The following is a 14409-nucleotide window of genomic DNA, read 5'->3' on the forward strand; positions in this document are numbered from 1 at the left end:
GCCCTCGGCCCGCCCGCCTCCTGCAGCTCGGCGTCCCCACGTGCCATCACTGCGCTTCTTCATCCACCGACTGGCGACAGCGCCGCCAGCCCTTCGCCTGGGGCCCGCTCCCGCTGTCTGTACTCTTCCCCTCTTATCTCAGAACGAACCCACCCGATCTGATCCCATTTCACAGATATGGAAACTGAGCTCGCAGGAGGGGAGGGCCCCGGGGCGGGCCTCCAGCTTTATCTCGGGATGCGCTGGCCGCACTCACCCCACAGGAAATGCGTTTCGAAGGCCGAGGGGACCCCAAGCCTGACCTCTTCCCTGCGCCCGCTTTCCTCTCTGGGGGAGAGGGCACTCCGATTCCCCGTTTGTGAGGGGTCTGAGGAGCTAAGAGGGATGAGACCAACGGGGCCACCCTGAGCAGATGGGATTGCTCACCCCTGGAGCCTTCACACCTCTCCAGTCACCTCCAAGCCTTTGCTGGTGCGGGCCCTTCTCCCAGGGGGGGCGACCTTCCTTCTCCCCACCAAGGCTGCCCGGAAACGCACCTTGGGCCTAATAATCTGGAGTAATCTTCCTCAGGCGAGGCTGTGGGGTTCGCTAGGGAGGTGAATGAGGGCCCTGCAGGCCTTTTGGGGACAGGGGAGCTGATGTAAGTTTTGCAGAAGCCGCTGGAGTGGGCGCCCTGCTTTTACCACCACAACCCCTCCCACCACAACATCTGGAGACCGCTTTACACGTTTATTTGAATGTATTATCCACGTTTATTTGAGTCTATTCTCCGTTTGCACCTTCAGGAGGATCCTGGTCTCTCGGGACTGAGTCAGGAAAGCTGGGTGCCTGACTCCCTGTGGCTACTGAGGACAAATGTCTTTTCCACCCAGCACCTCTGTTTTCTGTCTTCCAAACGGGCCTGGGAAGAACCCACTTTAAGGGAAGTCTCACGGGACTGTGCAGAAGGCCGGGCAGGAGCTCCGGGCCCCATTGGTTGGGGCGCCAGGCCCTCAGGGCCCCAGTGGTGGGGACGGCCTGTGCTGCCCAGTCAGATGTGACCCTAGCTGACCTTCCAAAGGGATTCCAGAAACAGGGAGGCGATTTCCTATTTACAAACACCCCCCCCCCCAACCGCGTGAACAGTTGGTGGGTTTGAACCACTTGCCTTTGGTTTGGCGGTGCAATTTCTTACCACTAAGCCAGCAGAATACCTTTTCAACCTGTATGCAGAACAGATTATCCGAGAGGCTGGGCTCTATCAGGAGAAGTGTGGCCTCAGGATTGGTGGGAGATCTAGTAACAGTCTGCGTTATGCAGATGACACAACCCTGCTTGCTGAAACTGAGGAGGACCTGATGCACTTGCTGCAGAAGGTCAAGAACTGCAGCCTTCAGTATGGATTGAGGCTCAATGTCAAGAAGACAAAGATTCTCACCACTGGACCAATTGGCAGCATCAGGATGGATGGTAAAGAGATTGAGATTGTTAACAACTTTAGTTTGCTTGGCTCCACGGTCAACACTTTTGGCACCAGCAGCCAAGAAATAAAAAAAATGTATTGCGATGGGAAGGTGTGCTGTTAAGGTCACTCTGGAAACTAAGGTGCATCTGATACAGGCTATGGTCTTTGCAATCACTTGTTATGTATCAGAGAGTTGGACAGTGACTAGGGAGGATAGAAGGAGAATTGATGCCTTTGAGCTGTGGTGCTGGAGAAGAGTACTGAATGGACCATGGACTGCCAAGAAAACAAATAGATTCATCCTGGAGTTAAACCAGGCTACTTCTTGGAGGCAAGGAGGGACAGGTCCTTGGAGAGGGACATCATGCTTGGGAGGGTGGAGGGATGGCACAGGAGGGGAAGACCCTCTATGATTCAGTGACTGGGGTAATCGGGATGGGTGTGTCAGAGACAGTACGATTGGCACAGGACAGAGCAGGGTTTAGGGCTGTTGTACACAGGGTCGCTGTGAGTCATAAGCGACTCAACAGCACATAACAACAAGAAGCCAGCAGAGCTCCACCTGCACTTACTGAAGCTGCTCCCTTTCTGAGAGGCTGACCAGGTGCATCCAGGAGTGGAACTGTGCAACCGCTCACACCTCAGGAGGAGGGGGGCCAGGAGAAAGAATCTAGAAATCTCTCTGTGCATAATGGCTGACCTTGGCCTGCCCCCATTAACCCTCTGCGGCTCCTAGCCAGCCCCCTGGCCCCCCCTTTCTATCTCCTTTGCTTGGAGCCCTGAGTCCTAGGCTTAACAGATCTATGACTAGCTTGCTCTTACAACCTGCCTTCCCCAATATAAGAATTCAGTTTCTTGTCTGTACCCTTTTGTATGGGGGACACCATTCCCAGCAGGCTTGTTCCCCCAAGGTCCTCCCGCCCCCTCTTCTACTGTTTTTAAAACCCTCCCAGCGGAGCAGTATTTCGCCCCCCCCCCTCCCACGGCTCTGCCCCGCACGCCCCTGCCTGGGTCCGAAGCGACCTGATAGACAGTTGTGGGAATTACTTCTGTAGCTGTCTCCCCCACTGCACCGAGCTCCTAGAGAGCTGCCCTGTCATTTTTCCTTCAGGACGTTCTCCTTCCACCGATCTAGCACAGGATGTAGCGCCAAATTAATGACCAGAAAACTGACCAGGGAGTAGGGCTGGGCCAGAGGTAGAGAAGGATCTGGAAGATGTCTTTCTACACTATGCCCCTGCCCCCATCCATAGCCTCCGGTCGGCGCGCGTGGGCCTCATCTGCAAAGTCCTGTTCGAGGATGACAGGGGGGGACCCTTTCGCCCAAGCGCCCTCCTACAGCTGCTGCCCAAAGGTGAGCCCTCCATGCGGGCCCCACTAGAAACGTAGCCCTTTTAAGAAAGAGGAAATTTTTCTCACAAACAAGCGCCCCAACCAGGGCGCCAAGCCGCGCCGCCCACCCCACCGACTCCCCGAGAGTTCGAGTAGGGGTCAGAAGCCAGCACCCCAGCTCAGCTCGGGAAAGGGTAGGCGGCTTTTCCCAGACGTACCCCTCGGCCGCTCAGGGGCAAGAAATCGAGGGAGCGAAGGCCACAGGAGGAGGGATCTAGGGGAGCCTAGAAACGGCCCAGGGAGCGTCTATAAAGAGCTGCCCCTGCTCGAGGCGAAGGGGCGTCTGGCCGCTCTGAACCGCGCGGGTCGCCCGCCCACGTAGCTTTCCCCCCTCTCTCTCCTCTGGGGCGGATTCCAGCACCACAGGACGCTTAGACCTAAGAGCCTGCTTTCTCCTCCCCCAGGAAGCCTTGAGGGTTGAGGGGCCGAAGCATGCCGGCATTGGGGACTGTCCCTGCCCCTAGGGGGAGCTGGAAACCGGTGTCCTGGGAGCGTTAACAGCTCCGCGTGGGAGTCCCGAACGTCCAGTTCCCTGGAGAAATGACAAATGAATTGGGCCTCGGAGGCATGGGCTCTTGGGCTCTTTATGACCTGGTGTTTGGAGAGAGGTGAACCCGGGCCTCTGCTTTACTACCTGGAAAAACTGCTTTAGGGCAGGCAAGAAGACTGAGACCACTAGGTCAAAAGCCAGAGCAAGGAGGGTTAGTCACCCTTCTACTGCCCCACCACGCCCCGCGTTCCTCTGCTCTTTTGGAGGAGACACTACCTGATTTTTAACATTCACAGACTCAAAGTGCCAGTTTGCAACTGGTGTCTAGCCCCCTCACCGGGTCGGTTTGTCAAGGCCCACCTATAAGCTGCTCAAGAAATAGTTCTCTTTAAAAAAAAAAACCCACAAAACCAAAACCCAACAAAAACCAAACACCTGTAAGACACTGTGCTAAAGTGTTTTACATCCATTGCAGGGCAGTTGTTCCCACTTTACAGATGAAGACAGAGAGGCCCTTGGCCAGGCTCGCTGGCAGCAGTCCTCTTATGGACCCCGGGTGGGCTGCCTCCAGAAAGCCATCTTGCTGGCTCTGTTCCCCTGCTTGCTGCCCAGGTTAGCAGATCAGGCGTCTGCCCCGTGGGGGGCTCATCCAGCGGCCCCTCCTTTCCCCTTGTCGTCTTCAGAGAACCCATACAGGAAGTGTTGGTGGGAGCTGTGGGCCAGGAAGGTTGCTCCATGAGCAATGCAACAGGTCCAGACCTGGGGGAGGAGGTGGCAGTGAATGAGTCCGGTTGGGGATTTTTTTGGGGGCTCCCTGTGAGAGTCATAGCATGGAACACCCCCACCCCCACCAGCTGTCACTCCCTTGTTCCCATAATGCCTAAGGCACCCTTTGGCCCCACGGTACCAGGTAGATGATAAGGCCCAGGTAGGCCACGGCCAGCAGGGCTACCAGACCAAAGTAGGCAGGGTGGGGAAGATCCGGTAGGTAGCTGACCACGAAGTAGAGGTTGATGGCACAGACCAGTGCCATGATGGAGGAAGTGATGACCTTACTAAGCCTGAGGGACGGAAAGGGATCTTAGGACTAGCAGAATGTAATTGGGTCATCCACCCCTCCTCTTCCTCCTGTGCCCACAGCCAGCCTGGGAACACAAGGGCAGAGGGGAAGGGTGGACTTACCAAAGCCTGACTCCCTGGCCCTCGCCCATCTCCTCCCTCTACGGCTCTCCAGGCTCCTCACTGGTTGGATGTGCAAGCATGCAGTCAGAGAGGAAGGTGGGGATCTCATACACCAGAAGAAGCACCCCTCAGTCCTAATCCTTACTCCTTTATTTGCTGGCTGTGTGACCCTAGATAGGTGCCTGGACCTCTCTGAGCCTCAATCATCTCATCTGATTGGATGGTGACTGGAGATTCGACCTCTGCTGTCAAGAACCTCTCCAGAGTGTTAAAGAGCAACGATGTCAGTCTAAAGACTAAGGTGTGCCTGATCCAAGCCATGGTCTTTTCAGTGGTCATGTATCTGAAACCTGGACAGTGACTAAGGATGACAGAAGAAGAATCAATGCTTTGAGTTGTGGTGCTGGAGATGAGTACTCTATGTCTCATGGACTGCCAAGAGAACAGAGCTGTGTTGGAGAAAGTGAAACCAGGATGCTCCTTGGAGGCAAGGATAGTGAAACTGTCTCACATACTTTGAGCATGTTGTCAGGAGGGGCCAGCTCTTGGAGAAGGACACTATGCTTGAAAAGGTGGAGGGTCAGTGCAAGAGAGGAAAACCCTCAAGAGACGGATGGACACAGTGACTGTAACAATGGGGTTAGGAGTGTTGGAGATAGTGAGGTTGGCTCAGGATTGGGCTAAGTTTAGAGCTGTCATTCATAGGGATGGCACATAACCAACCACAACCCCAGGGTGGAGGCAAGGGTTAAAGATGGTAACACAAATACGGTGCTTGGCAGAGGGAATACTCACAGGCCACTGGCAAACTCGTGCATGAGGGCAGGCATGCTGGTGAACGTCAGGATAGGCAGTACAGCAAAGGGCAGCTGGGACAACAGGGGTGACCCGCTGAGACACTGCCCTGACATTATAGTGATGAGGGGAGGGGGCCACCCAGGCCTTAGGCAAGTTCCTTAACCACTTGGGGCCCAGTCTCCGCATGTGTGTGCCTTCCCTGACAGCTGTGATGGCTCACTGAGTAAAGTGTTGTGCTGGCAACCCAAAGGCAGGTGGTTCAAATCCACCAGCTGCTTCATGGGAGAAAATTGGGCACTCTGTCTCCCTCAAAGAAGGATTTACAGACTTTGAGAGCTCGCTGGAGGATAAGCTGTGAGTGAGGCACATCACAGCAAGAGCAGCACAGTCTTCGGTAGAAGGGGGCGTTAAGGGCTGTGGGCATGGGGTGAGCAGAAGCTCCGCAGAGAGATTGCTGCGGCTCCTGCATTGTTCAGCACCAGGGAGGAGGGACCCCAGCTCACCAGCAGACTCTGCAGCACGTTGAGAAGGTCGTTGAGGCCCGAGAGGTCCCTCAGGTCCCTGAAGAGGGCCACTAGCACCGTGGGCAGGATGGCACAGCAGCGGGTGAGGAGGACCCGGGCAAAGCGGGACCACCGGAGTCCCAGGAAGCCCTGTGGCATCGGGCGGACATCTTGGTCTGGGGGTGGGGCTGGGGCATCCCAGGGGAGGAACTCCTCAGTCTACCTCTTTGCCTCTGGGTTTCCCTCGTTTTCTTTCTGTGAAGTTGGGGGAGGCAAGTCTGCTCCTCGTTGGCAAAAGGGGATGGGTGGAGAGGGATGGTCTGATCCCCCTCCCAGGGCAACAGCTGACCACTAACCAGGTTTGGGAAAAGGTTCTCTCACTACTCTGAACTTCAGTTTTCTCATCTGTAAAGTGGGGTTTATAATGGCAACCTTGGGGCTGAGGGGACTATGTGTGTGTGTGTTCCTCAGACCTTGGCTGACCCGTGGTCCCACCTCCATCACAAATTGTCCCGCGTAGGTGCCGGTCATGGTGGAGCTCTGTCCCGCTGCCAGCAGACCCACCGCCCAGATGTAGAGGGCTGCAGGGCCGAAGAGGCAGCCCAGGATCACACCCTGCGGGAGAGAGAGGTGTGGGACTCAGGCCCCACTACTTTCTCTGTGCAGACCCCGTCCTTCTCGCTGGGCAGGCCTGGCCCCACTACTCAAGCCACGCCCCACAGGCCCCGCCCCCAAGCTGTGCAGGCCCCGCCCCATGGAGCGCAGCCCCGCTCCTCAAGCCACACCTCGTGCTGCGCAGGCCCCGCCCTATCTAGTGTAGGTCCGCCCATGTTGTGCAGCCCCGCCCCATTGTGCACAGGCCCCGCCCCCGGGTAGTTGCTGCCGGGAAGAGACTGCTCTCCGTTCCCTGTCTTCTTGGCCAGGATCTTACCCCTTGGTAGATGTCCACTGCCACCGTAAGGTTATTCTGGGGGAAGATCTTGGCATAGTTGTGGAGGCTGCTGTTGGCACAGATGTTGAACTGCGGGCACGGGGTCAGGAGGAGAGACATAAAGACGTGCACATTCAGTCGTGGGAAACCAGATCATCAAGCATAGAGGATATTGATGGGTCCAAAACTGATGGCCCCTGGGCTGACTGTGCCATTTACATGGAGTTCTGGGGGCCTAGTCCGTGGGGAGTTGAGCTGCTAACTTAAGGCTGTCATTTCTCTCTGGTTCGATTCCACCAGCAGCTCAGCAGAAGAAAGATGGGCAATTTCCTACCTTTCCATTTACAGCTTCAGAAAAACTCCTGGAGGGTCAGAGGTCAGTTACAAATTGGTTCTGAGACCATGGCAATGAATGAAAGGAGTGTATGGACGTATGTGTGCATATGCTTTCCCCGCCCCCCAATCTGACTTTGTCACCCAAACTGGGATAATTTCAAACGAGGGCCTGAATTTCCAGCTTCTTGTGGATTTAGACATCTGGTCCACAGACAATGGACCAGATGCGATGAGGCTGACCCACTGTCCTCTCTTCTTTTTTTTTTTTATTTATTTCTTTTATTTCATTATTTTTTGTGTGTACCGTCAAATCAGATCTGACTGGTACAGGAGGAGATTGTTCCTCCTTCTCCAGCAGAGCATCTGGTGGATTTGAACCGTGCACCTCTGAGACTGTAGTTGCAGCTTCTTGCAACTAGGCCACCAGAGCTCGCCTGTCCTCTCTTCTTACACATGGCAACCTGGCGTTTGTGCCACTATTTAGACTTCGCCCTTTGGCTAAGGATTAGAGTGAGACCTGTCACGGTTAGGTGCCACTGAGCTGGTTTCAACTCACAGCACCTTCTGCTCCGCAGACGGAGCCCTCCTGGTCTCGTGCCGTCCTCACAATCTCTGCTCTGCGTATTGTTGCAGTCCTGAGTCACTTCCTCTCGCTGAGGCTCTTCTGATCTTTTTGCTGACCATCTGCTTTTGCAAGCATGATGTCCTTTATCAGGGACTAGTCCCTCTTGAAACCATGCCCAAAGTAGGAGTGACAAAGTCTTGCCATCTCTCAGAATGAGACCTAGGCAGAGTCAATGGCCTAGCAAGGGTCAGTGACCTCCTACCGTCTTATGGCCGGTGGCCACCAGAAACCAGCCAATCCTTACCTCTATAGTGTTCAGTGTAAGCACTCAGCAATGACCAGCAGCTGTCAGAGCCAAAATCCCAAAGAGGGGGTAGTTGTAGTGGGGAATGTCACCCACAAATGTCACTTCCTCCAAGAGTCCTTTCCTGACCACCTGTGTCAATGCAAACCTCTCCCTCCAATTCTTTCCTCTCCTGCCCCTTATTTCCTTTCCAGCATCAGTTCCAAGTGGTGCTTTCTAGTATATCTATTTGTTCACTTACTTTTATCTGCTTTCCCGCACCCACTTAAGCTTCTGCAGGGTCTTTGAATCACTGACTACTTGATTTCCGTGGTCTAGGACACTGCCTTTTTCATTTGCATTCTCATTGCAAGTCAGAATCGACTCATAGCTGACCCTGCAGTGGGTTGGAGGAGACTGCCCATCTTTCTCTTGAAGAGCAGCTGTTGGATTTGAACCTCCCGCCTTTGGGTTAGCAGCTCAACTCCTTCTCCGTTAGGCCACCAGAGCTAGTACTAACAAGTGCTCGTTAAAAATTTGGTGAGTGACAACAGATTTGCCCAATGTAATAATACATCTTTTGATTTCTTGAAAAAAAAATTTGGTGAGTGGATGACAGCTTAGTTGCTGACACTGACGATCATCTGGAGAGGGACCTCAGCGAACCGTTGTTTTCTGCACCTTCTCAAATGCAGGCCGTGTGGGGCGCCTCCTCTGCCTAGAAGCCCTTACTGCAGTTAGCCCTGCAAATCCTGCCCATTCATTTAGGTGCTGCTGGAATGCTTACTGCGCTGGGCGTCAGCTCTTTGCTCCCATTGGAAGACCATGCCTTGCACCTCCCACTGTGGACATGCCCCTCTAAGAGCCTGCTTGGCGCTAGGGTTAGCCCAGGGCAGTGATATCCCCCGACTGGGTGGGTTGCAGAGCCCATCCCCCTCCCGGCACTAGTGGCTGCAGTGCTGGGCCAGCTTGCAGGGAGTGAGTGAGGAGGGGGTTTGCCTCACCGCAGCCTGGTTGGTTTGGTGGTAGAACGCCTGCCCGAAGACGGCCATAACAAAGAGGTTGATGAAGAAGGAGACAAACAGAGCGATGGTGGCCTCAATCAGGAAGTACATGTTGGCTTCTCGGATGTCTGCCCGGCTGGCCCGGTCAATCTCTCGAGACTAGGATTGGGGGGCGGGGTCAGGGAGAGAAGAGCCAGAGTTGATCACAGCCACCCCCATGTCATCCTCACACCTCTAAAGCCCCCTGTGTGACAATTTGGAACAGGCAGGACACTGAATTCCCTTCCCACTTCTCTGCTGTTGCACTCGTCCTTGGTGATCGTCTGTGAATGACAGCGGCCTGGCCTTTGAGACCTGTGAGTCTTGGCTCCTGCCCTCTCTACCCTTGGCCCCTGGCATGCTCCTCTCATTCACTGTTGGAATTCAAACATACCATGTATTGCTTCCTCAGGGCCTTTGCATTTACTGCTCCAGTGCTTGGGATTTCTTCTCCCTGGATCTTCCTTCACACCCTTCAAGTCCCAGAGGTCACCTCTTCAGAACACCATCTCCAAGGTTTCTTTTAGACTTCCATTCATTTCTTCAGAGTGCCCTGCCACCAGCTATCATTCTTTCCTACTTGACTTGCTCATCCGTCTCCTCTACTAGACTACAAACTCTATGAGGACGGGAGCCTCGTCTTTTCCTCACTCCTGCGCCAGCCAGTGTTACTATATGTGAAAATGTGGAGAATGATGTTCTTCCCACTAAAATCATCAAAGGGCTCCAGGCTTGGGGCCTGCAAGGAGCCTAGAGATCTGGGCCTCTCTCCCCCTGGACCTCCACTCACCTTAACCAGGGCAGAGTGCAGGTAGATGTTGTGAGGCATGATGATGGCACCCACAATGCCCACGGCTTGCAGCAGCTCAGGCTGCCCACAACCCGAACACAAGGGCAGCAACAGGCCTCGAAGGAGCGCTCCCTGCGCTGGACGGGCCACCACATACTGTGGGGAGAAGCACTGTGAGGCCAAGTGTCAAACCCTACTGGTGCCCACCTCTCCAGGGTCACCCGTCCTCATGACTCTCCCCCCCCCCCCCCCCCCGCTTCCCACTTCCTGCAGTCCAGGCAGCTCCTGGACATGGTGAAGGGCTACTCAGATGTGCAGGGGGATGAGTTTCAGATATGCATGGGGACAGGTGAGGTGACCTCAGTTGCGTTTGCATCTCTGGCTCCCCACCTCATAGCCAAAGGTCAAGGCCATGATGGTAATGAGAAATCCAAAAAAGGCTTCTAGTTTGCGCAACCCTAGAGCAACGGGACAGAACAAGCAATTGTAACTATTGATGGTTAGCAGTTTTGAGGGCCATGCTGAGGCACTATGTCCAGTATGAGTCTAGATTGTCTCATGGCTTCTGCATAGCAGCCGTATGGTGTCTGTGCTGTTATGAGCCCCAGGTTACAGAGTCTAAAAGGTGTTAGAAGCTGGGGTAACTGAGCTCAGGTTTGAACCCAAGAAGCCTGACCCTTGTGAGCACCAGCAGACCTACATTAAAATGTCTCTTAGCCCAGCTGTCCCACCCCAGCCCCTCCCACCAGGAGACCCACCGTAGTTATCAAGGAAGAGGAAGAGGAAGGTGTCCACAATGGTGATGAGGACGCCACCCCAGAGGGGGATTCTGAAAGCAGAGTGACTAGAGTCAGCCCTGCCTGGTCCAGGGGTCTGGACCACCCACTGTCAGTGATGGAGACAGAATCTGGCCTCCTAGGGACAGAGACCCAAGCAAGAAGCCTTGGAGAGCTAAGGAAGAGAGCCCTGGGAGTACTAGGCATGGGGGTGGGGGGGGGGAATCAAGGACAATTGAAGGGTAGAGTCGGGCTTGGGTGGAGGCAGGGGGACTCAGATAGCAGGCAGTATAGACTGTGGACCTAAAGTCTACACAACTCCAGTACTGCATGACTTTAGGCAAGTTGCCTTACATCTTTGAGCCCTAGTTTACCCATCTGGCAAACAGGGCATTAGCTCTATGTTAGAGAGGGGCTGGCTACATGTTGAAATGGACCTGGGAAAGGTCGAAGCACAGGGTAGAGGTGAGAATTGTCTTCAACCAGGTTGTATAACCGAGGGCCCTCAGGGCAGTACCGTCCAGTTGAGAGCAGATTGAACGCGATAGCCGTGCCAATGACCTCCTGCATGTCTGAGCCCACAATGGCTAGCTCGATGGTCAGCCAGAGCAAGGTGCGGGGCACCTGTTGGGGGAAGGAAGCCACATGGAGGCCATGCCCATTGTCCATCTCCTGTCTCCCAACTCTACCACATCCCCCTTTCCAGTCTGCATTATGCAGCTCGGCTAGAAGACTGAAAACTATATTTGCAAGACAACTCTGCCAGCTGCTGCCTGTTAGGTGTGTGCAGGAAACACTTCAGGGGACTGAAAGGTGGGAGAAAGGTTTCTCCTGTTCTCATGATGTGTCTGGCTGTGGTGGCAACGGGCACAGCACCACTGGTGGTCATTTTAGCAGTGGTGGCAATGGAGACCCTCAGAAGGTTGGCAGTAAATGATGCTCTTGGCCGCTGTGCAGAAGTACAGGAGAACCCTGGTGTCTGGAAAAAAAATCTCTCCTCTTCTCCTCCTTCCAGTCTTTCTAATGTCTTTGCAACTAAGTGCCTGCATCTCATCCCTTTGAAGTAGCTAGTGATTTGCTGTCTGTTTTCCTAGGTAGACACTGTGCAATTGCTCTCCTCATCCAGTGACCAGCTTCGTTGTCAGTATGATGATACAAGAAATGTATTTCAGTAGATAAGTTAAATTGTATATACTGTCGAGTCAGAACCAGCTCATAGCTGACCCTCTAGTGGATTTTCGAGGCAGTAAATCACATAGAAGGAGATTGCCCATCTTTCTTCAGCAGAGCAGCTGGTGGATTTGAACCATATCCTTTTGGGTTGACAGCACAATTCCTTATCACTAAGCCACTGGAGCTACCTTATGAAGTCTACCTATTTTTTCACCCTGTACTGTTCATTCCCTTAGGTTTTAATTTCTCTCTGTAAAATGAAAGGAACTCCGGTATCCTACTAGGACAAGTGTTGGACTGATAACTAAGACGTTGACAGTTTGAACCCGCCAGCTATTCCGAGAGAGAAAGGTCTGTACACATTAAGATTTACAGTCTTGGAAACTCAGAGGAAAGTCCCACAGTCGGAATCTGCTCCGAGGCCGTGAGTTTTTGGTTTGGGCTATAAAATGAGTTTGGCACTAATGTCTCTCTCAGTCTATGAGTTGTTAGTTTTCTGTCCTCAGTCTATTCATCCATAAAATGGACTTGTGACACCCACATGAGATGGATTTATTTGATCAGGGAAGCTGTAAATGACTGGGCAGCATTTGGAACCTGGGGTTGTTTCCTGGTGGGACCCAGCACCACCTCACCTTAGGGTAGTAAAGATGACAGATCTCGCCCAAGTCCTTGCCTGTCACCACGCCCAGCCGAGCTGCCAGCCGCTGGCAGAGCAAACCCAACACTGTGGCCCACAGCAGCACCCAGAGCAGCTGTGGAGAAGGCAGGGAGGTGCCTTGAGCAGAGAGACCATATCAGGTGACCCCAGCTGGTGGGAACAAGGACGCTCCTTGGGAGGGAGTTGGGGAGAGGAAGCAGGAAGACCACTCTCAAGCCAGTCACTCCACCCTCTGGAGGGCCTCCCTGGGGCTTCTGTTCCGGCCCATCTTGAACTCAACACCTGCTCCCAGGAGCCCCAGCCCTGCTGACCACCCTGAAGAAATGAGAAAGCTGTGGGTCTGCACCCACTCTGACCCCATAGGCCTGTCAAACCCTGGGCTCAGTCACTTTGAATCCAGCCACAGCTCCAGCTTGCAGATCTGACTCGATGTTTCCCGGGTCCAAGAAAGCGATGCTCATGAGAAAGCCAGGCCCTGTGAAAGCCCACAGCTTCCGGAAGCTGAACGTGCCCTGGGGGAGGCAAGGGGAGGGGGAGGCTAGGGGGGAGCTTCAGCAGGAAGGCTCTAGGGATGGGTGGGCTGGGGCCTAAGCAGCTCTCTGCCTCTGCCAAGCCCTAGCAGGCTCAGAGCCCAGCCACCCGCCCAGCGCGGCTGCCACCCTGAAGCCAGGGAGGGTGTGGTGTGTGGGGGGGGTGGGGGTGGGGGGGAACTGCAGGATTAGCTGAGTCACCGTGGATCCGCTTTCTCCGACTGTCACGTTCTGTGCTCCCCCCACCCCCCTCACCTGACCAGCTTGCCTCTCACAGGTCCTGACTCAGCAGAACCTCAAAGCCCTCCTTGGACCAGCCCCCATCCCTTCTCAGACCACAGGGTTTCCCCGCTGGAATCCACTGAGGTTAGGGGTTCCCCAAGCGCCACCTGGACCTTGAATAGGCATCTGCTAAAGTTTCTGGAAGAGCAAGATGTCGCGTCCCAAACATCAATTTGTCCCCTCCTCCGTCTCTCCTTAGACCCTTGTCTAAATATTGTCTTTTTGATGCTGAACTAATACTTGAAACCCCAATTCTAGTTCACCCCAGATTCTTTCCCCTCACAGGAAAGCTGAGATTCATTTAGAAACCATTCACTATTTTTAAGACAAATATTAAGCATCTCTCCGCAAGCACTGTGGATAGAAGCCGGAAGCAAGCAGTCGCAGCTGTCTGTCACATCTACTAAGAGCTGGAAAGACGTGTCATGGTAGTGGACACCTCCTTTCCCCCAGCCTATGAGCATTCACATGATCCCACCAGCTCTGAAAGACCCCAAGAAGTTTGACGTATTCCCACCACTTCTGTGTCTGGGATGGTGGTCTTCTCACTCCAGTTGGTCTCTCTGGGTGGGATTTGCTGTGACCCTGGGCTGGGTGGGTTGGAGATGGAGCCATAGCTGGGTCTGCTTAGCCTTTGGGGGCCTCTGTCACCTGTGAGGGGTTCCAGGAGGCATGATGAGTGACTTGATTTTTTTCTGGAGCTCCAGAGCTAAAACTAGTTGCTGTAGTCCTCTCCTCCTTCTAGTAAAGTCTAGGAATCAAAGCCCAACTTAGTAGTCTGTCCTGGCCCAGCTCCATCCTGGTCCATCACCTCCAACCTTTGACCAAGAGACCCAGCAGGAGATAGGAGGAACAGATGCTTCAGAATTACAGTCTCCTCCCCTTGGAGCTCAGACACCCCAAACCAAAACCTCTCCTCACACACAGGATGGGGAGAGAGACACTAGACTCTGTACAGGACAAATTGGGGCCACCATGTGTGTTTCTGGGTTCAGTCTCCCCACCTCCTCCAGGAGCTGAGGAAGCCAAGGGTCTCTAAGACCAGACAAGGAGAGTAAGTCCTTCAGAAGAAGAATCCAACTCCAGGCTGGTGCTCAGAATTGCAGCCTAGACCAGGGCTGTCAAAGGGGACCAGGGATGCCTTTGCCTCCTCGAGTCTCCCCCCAGACCTGGGCTCCACCCTGACCCTTCCAGTGGCCACTCACCTGTCATAAAGACGGCAGGTCTCAG

General features: G+C 54.1%; 1 protein-coding gene across 1 annotated transcript; it reads right to left on the minus strand.

Annotated features, from left to right (window-relative positions):
• Window positions 1–3957: 3957 nt before the first annotated feature.
• SLC11A1 (solute carrier family 11 (proton-coupled divalent metal ion transporter), member 1) lies at window positions 3958–13830 on the minus strand. The gene is made up of 14 exons (XM_006891900.1): window positions 13729–13830; window positions 12757–12879; window positions 12342–12461; window positions 11051–11157; window positions 10516–10586; window positions 10148–10215; window positions 9758–9913; window positions 8929–9087; window positions 6741–6830; window positions 6305–6424; window positions 5810–5959; window positions 5304–5377; window positions 4234–4387; window positions 3958–4085 (listed from the first exon to the last, which is right to left on the minus strand). Exons 1-14 carry the CDS (start codon window positions 13792–13794, stop codon window positions 3972–3974), a joined length of 1572 nt encoding a protein of 523 aa, XP_006891962.1. The 5' UTR covers window positions 13795–13830; the 3' UTR covers window positions 3958–3971.
• Window positions 13831–14409: the final 579 nt, after the last annotated feature.

This window comes from Elephantulus edwardii, unplaced genomic scaffold (assembly GCF_000299155.1).
Source record: "Elephantulus edwardii isolate Elephantulus edwardi_28Jun2011 unplaced genomic scaffold, EleEdw1.0 scaffold00106, whole genome shotgun sequence".
Taxonomy (NCBI): domain Eukaryota; kingdom Metazoa; phylum Chordata; class Mammalia; order Macroscelidea; family Macroscelididae; genus Elephantulus; species Elephantulus edwardii.

Excerpts from the sequence above, each read along its gene's own strand:
- SLC11A1 (XM_006891900.1), bottom strand. The coding sequence starts at position 13,794 with ATGGCTCCATCTCCAACCCACCCAGCCCAGGGTCACAGCAAATCCCAC. Across the intron at positions 12,880-13,728 it reads ACCCAGAGAGACCAACTGGA|GGCACGTTCAGCTTCCGGAA; the intron begins GTGAGAAGACCA and ends TGCCTCCCCCAG. Across the intron at positions 4,388-5,303 it reads CACGAGTTTGCCAGTGGCCT|GCTTAGTAAGGTCATCACTT; the intron begins GTGAGTATTCCC and ends TCCGTCCCTCAG.